At 29.9% G+C, this 6,102-nt stretch overlaps 1 protein-coding gene across 1 annotated transcript in view; it reads right to left on the reverse strand.

Annotated features, from left to right (window-relative positions):
• Positions 1-460: 460 nt before the first annotated feature.
• LOC117116651 overlaps positions 461-6,102 on the reverse strand; it is an 11,645-nt gene continuing 6,003 nt past the window's right edge. The window contains exons 6-10 of the mRNA XM_033260722.1: positions 4,638-5,084; positions 3,722-4,156; positions 2,162-2,320; positions 1,156-1,469; positions 461-505 (exon numbers count right to left, since the gene is read on the reverse strand). Of these exons, the coding sequence (XP_033116613.1) occupies positions 461-505; positions 1,156-1,469; positions 2,162-2,320; positions 3,722-4,156; positions 4,638-5,084 (1,400 nt within the window). The remainder of the gene's footprint in view (positions 506-1,155; positions 1,470-2,161; positions 2,321-3,721; positions 4,157-4,637; positions 5,085-6,102) is intronic.

The raw sequence follows: 6,102 nt of genomic DNA on the forward strand, positions 1-6,102 counted from the left end.
CATATATATATATATGTATATATATGTATATATATGTATATATATATATGTATATATATATGTATATGTATATATTATTTTGCTAATACCAATTGTAAATCTGTATTTTCAATTGACAGACACATTTTTTCCCAACATCGTAATTAATATACAAAGATGTCAGATCGCAAAAAAAATTATCGTACCTTAATTACGATAGTTATTATGATAGTTATTTACCACCATCATATTATGGTAAATAACAAATACACAATAGAGTATACTATATAAAGTTACATAATGTTAATATGCCTCATGCTACACATTTTAAGACGGTATACAATGCCTTGCAGAGAATATAATTTGTGTAATAATATTTAAAATAATACAGTTAAACATTATAGCGTAATGTTATTTCTAAAACAAAAATTGAAAGATGCAAAATCTCCAAAAGATCGATACCCAAAACCATTCGAATGCATCAAGACATCTCGGGACATGGCCTTCTTGGTTTACCATAATATTCCTGTAAATAAAGTAATATACTGTTATTATTACGCTCTATTTCGTAGATTAGATTGAAATTGAATATTAACGTTTAAGGTGTCAAATAATGTATTGTTTAACGATAAACGGCCGCTACTGAAAGCTACCACGACCACCGGCATTACCCGCCAGTTGACACCACCATCAGCAGCAGTTGTACAGAACATTTTTATAAAGATAATTCCGGATATATCTTCCAGGCTTTAATAATCATAATTTTTTATCTCACCATTTTGTTTGTTTTTTTTTTTCTTTGGAATCTATATCATGGGATACTAGTGACCGAAATTTAAAAAGAGATACAAGAACACGGCCATTAAAAAGGTAGAGTTAATGAATAGATTGGGGACAACCTAAATAATCCTAATGTATGAATTAGTTTAGATTGTGGTCCCATTCTACTTGTATAGTGATTTTAGATTAGTATTATAAATATATAAGTACCATATACCTTATGATCTCAATCTTAAAAGAACATTGAAGCTTAGAAAGAATTTAAAAAAACTTACTCATACAATTTAGTGGAAAACATTTATATAAAGCATTCGCATCATGTTTAAAATCTTCATTAATTGGAGAGATCACGAAATCATATTGCGATTTTCGTCGTTTTGTGAAATGTAAACAGACGTATTGTGCTTGCTCGCAATTTAATTCAGTCATATCCAAGTTGTATGGAACTATACCAATTTTAGCTGTAGTGAAGGGAACAAGTCTGGTGGCGCTTTGTTTTCTAGTTAGAGCTTGTCGTACAGGCTTGTAGCGGATGCCTTTACCATCAGCACTGTCAGTAGCGTAGACGGCAACATTCCATGATTTTTTTCCATTTATACCAATTGGACCACGTGAGATTATGTTCACATCAAAAGCCATTTCGTTGTTCAGTTGCCTTTGTGAAACAATTAATGCACTATTTGCTTCTGCGTCAAAACCCACGTTTACAGCTGTAAAAAAATAAAATTCAGGTTTAATTAATGTACAGGGGTGGCCCCAGGATTTTCCCGGTGGGCTGTAGGAGTTCCGGGTTCCACGTCCATAACGGAGGGCCGATGTACCTGCTACATCTGGTACGCCACCCCTGCTAATTTAGTTAACTTAATAAATGGATAATAAATCATAAAAAAAATGTTTGTATAATTTCTTTAGTTAATTTTTATTTGAAAAACATATATGTAAATATGTATTTGAATTGTTATTGTAAATACATACGAAAGTTAACTCTTTTTATATTTTAATAATTCTTTTTAACTGATTATAGTAATAATAAAGTTGTATAAACTAAGCCATAAAAATTAACATAATCAAATAATTATTTAAATATATTATTATTATAATTATTATTAAATAATTACTATTATTTTAATATTATTATGACTATTATTATTATTATTATTGTTATTATTATTATTATTATTATTATTTTAAAATAAAATATAATAAAGTTGTAACTAAGCCATAATCAAATACTTATTTAAATATATTATTATTATTATTATTATTATTACAACTATTATTTTAATATTATTATTATTATGACAGATGTGTATAAGAGACAGCTGTTGTACAGCACTCAAAACCTGAGGTTTAAAACTATATTTAGTGCCAGTTCCTTGTATATTTTCTGCTCCAAAAATACCGATCCTCCACAGCGAGTTGCCCTCAACATACTTTGATTTTTCTGACATTTGTGCTTTATATTTTAATGTTGTGTTATCATCTTCACCAATAACTAACGCAGAAGTCCCAATTGACCAGACTATGCTACTTATTTGAACCAAGGTTTGTTGTCCATCTCCTGTGATAAAACATATTTGTTTAAAAAGTAAAATTAACACCAATTTTTTCATTGAAAATACTAATCCGTCATATCTTAATTTCCTTTCATTTTTAAAGTATTTAAAGTGTTAAAAATTTACTGTATAACTTATCTGAAATTTGGCTAATTTATCGTCCCAAAACCTAATAACTTAGTATAATAATCGATATTGTTACATTTACATTGCGAGTGTGCTAGGGTTACCTATTTGATTGAATTTCTATTGTTTGCATCGGCTTGTTACAAAGCATGTGATATACAACTGCACTGTGAGTCCTAGGCAACACAATGGACTTTCGAGAAAAAAAAACAAGACATGAACATAAAACCTTATTTCTATAATGTTTATAGTTTCTGTGTAATCTGTGAGTCTTTCGTATCATTTTTTTTTTATTCTGTGGTAAACGTAATTACGTAACCTTCATTGTGATTCGTGCTATTTTACAGTTGTATTGCTGTTACTTGTTGTCATAACATTATAAGTTTGTTTGCGACAGACCGGAAAGGTCGGAACTGAAATTATTTATACTCTCCGTTCAGACTGTCAAGATCATTCTACGGTCCTAGCTGCAACCAGAGTCCTTGAGAAAAATATCTTGAGAAAAATTGTACACCACAGTGCAAGAAAACTTATCTTTGAAAACAAAAATCATTAAAAGCGAAAAAGAATAAACGTATAAAAGATAGCACAAGCCTTCAAGATTAAATAAAGTGAAAAAACCCTCTTACAAACAATTAAGGAACGACAACAAAATTGATTTAATATTATTGTGCCATGTATCTAGATGATATCATGTATTAAAGGCAGAAATTTATCATAATTTTATTCTGTTTTATGAATAATTGCTGAATGTCTTATAACTATGAGGATGTAAAAATTAAGAAATGAGATAATTTAAAAGAAAAAACGAAAAATAATAATAATTGTTCCTTTAAAGTTTTAGCCACTCATTATAGAATATTAATTAATAATATTTGTTACTTTATATAGAGTACTACAGTGTTACATCACGATACCACGTGATACTTCTCTGTTGCTATCGTTGCAAAATGCGTTCAACTGGACGCCATTTTCTCCACTGACAAACAATTGATCCCAATTACTAACGCAAATATTAAGATGTTGTATCTTAGTTTTTCTTTGTAAATGTAAACTGATGATTAAATGTGTGTTCGATAATTAACATAACGTGAGAATTTTTGTTTCTAATACATTTTAATGGTAAAACATTAGATTTTAAAATGCCTATTCCAGAAAATATATGAAGTCATTCAGGCGTTATGAACGGTAACCAACCTCTGGTTGGCAACAGAGGGCGCTACCTGGCGTTGTGACGACACGACTGTGGTACTCTATAAGAGCGAAGGTAAACAACTTACCGTCACAATCTAGTGGGAAACATTTATATACAGCATTCTCATCTTCGTCAAAATTTGCATTGGTTGGAGAAATCATGAAATCATATTGCGATTCCTGACATTTTGTGAGATGTAAACAAACGTATTGTGCTTGCTCGCAATTTAAATCAGTCATATTCAAGTTGTATGACACGATACCGATATTAGATGTAGTGAAGGGAACAAGTCTGGTTGCGCTCTTTGCATTATTTAGTGCTTGTCGTACTTGGTTGTAGCGTGTACCTTTACCATCAGCACTGTCAGTAGCGTAGACGGCTACATTCCATGAATTTTCTCCATTTATACCAATTGGACCACGTGAGATTATGTTCACATCAAAATCCATTTCGTTGTTCAGTTGCCTTTGTGAAACAGTTAATGCACTATTTGCTTCTGCGTCAAAACCCACGTTTACAGCTGTAAAAAAAATAAAATTCAGGTATAATTAATGTACAGGGGTGGCCCCAGGATTTTCCCGGTGGGGGTAGAAGTTCTGGGTTCCACGTCCATAACGGAGGGCCGATGTACCTGCTACATCTGGTACGCCACCCCTGCTAATTTAGTTAACTTAATAAATGGATAATAAATCATAAAAAAATATTTGTATAATTTCTTTAGTTAATTTTTATTTGAAAAAACATATATGTAAATATGTATTTGAATTGTTATTGTAAATACATACGAAAGATAACTCTTTTTATATTTTAATAATTCTCTTTAACTGATTATAGTAATAATAAAGTTGTAACTAAGCCATAATCAAATACTTATTTAAATATATTATTATTATTATTATTATTATTACAACTATTATTTTAATATTATTATTATTATGACTATTATTATTATTATTATTATTATCTTAAAATAAAATATTAACAAAAATAACAGTACTCACAATTGTAACAGCTACTCTTTTTACAATTTACATTCAACGCTGACTCTTCAAATCTATAATCTGGATTAGCATCTTCATTCTTGTCAAATGCGGAGCATATATACTTGAATTTTCCACAACCGATGCCAGAGCGATCAAAACGAAGAAATGGCACAGTGAAACTGAGTTCTCGTATATTATCTCTACTCTTTAAAAGTAGTGGCGTTGCCTGTTGTACAGCACTCAAAACCTGAGGTTTAAAACTATATTTAGTGCCAGTTCCTTGTATATTTTCTGCTCCAAAAACTCCGATCCTCCACAGCGAGGTGCCCTCAACATACTTTGATTTTTCTGACATTTGTGCTTTATATTTTAATGTTGTGTTATCATCTTCACCAATAACTAACGCAGAAGTCCCAATTGACCAGAATATGCTACTTATTTGAACCAAGGTTTGTTGTCCATCTCCTGTGATAAAACATATTTGTTTAAAAAGTAAAATTAACACTAATTTTTTTCATTGAAAATATTAATCCGTCATATCTTAATTTCCTTTCATTTTTAAAGTATTTAAAGTGTTTAAAATTTACTGTATAACTTATCTGAAATTTGGCTAATTTACCGTCCCAAAACCTAATAACTTAGTATAATAATCGATATTGTTACATTTACATTGCGAGTGTGCTAGGGTTACCTATTTGATTGAATTTCTATTGTTTGTATCGGCTTTTTACAAAGCATGTGATAAACAACTGCATTGTGAGTCCTAGGTAACACAATGGACTTTCGAGAAAAAAAAATCAAGACATAAACATAAAACCTTATTTCTATAATGTTTATAGTTTCTGTGTAATCTGTGAGTCTTTCGTATCATTTTTTTTTATTCTGTGGTTAAAGTTAAATTTTCATAACATTCATTGTGATTCGTGCTATTTTACAGTTGTATTGCTGTTACTTGTTGTCATAACATTATAAGTTTGTTTGCGACAGACCGGAAAGGTCGGAACTGAAATTATTTATACTCTCCGTTTAGACTGTCAAGATCATTCTACGGTCCTAGCTGCAACCAGAGTCCTTGAGAAAAATATCTTGAGAAAAATTGTACACCACAGTGCAAGAAAACTTATCTTTGAAAACAAAAATCATTAAAAGCGAAAAAGAATAAACGTATAAAAGATAGCACAAGCCTTCAAGATTAAATAAAGTGAAAAAACCCTCTTACAAACAATTAAGGAACGACAACAAAATTGATTTAATATTATTGTGCCATGTATCTAGATGATATCATGTATTAAAGGCAGAAATTTATCATAATTTTATTCTGTTTTATGAATAATTGCTGAATGTCTTATAACTATGAGGATGTAAAAATTAAGAAATGAGATAATTTAAAAGAAAAAACGAAAAATAATATTGTTCCTTTAAAGTTTTAGCCACTCATTATAGAATATTAATTGATAATATTTGTTACTTTATATAGAGTACT

Source organism: Anneissia japonica, unplaced genomic scaffold (assembly GCF_011630105.1).
Source record: "Anneissia japonica isolate Jap-2015-1 unplaced genomic scaffold, ASM1163010v1 scaffold287973_len95947_cov151, whole genome shotgun sequence".
NCBI classification, from domain to species: domain Eukaryota; kingdom Metazoa; phylum Echinodermata; class Crinoidea; order Comatulida; family Comatulidae; genus Anneissia; species Anneissia japonica.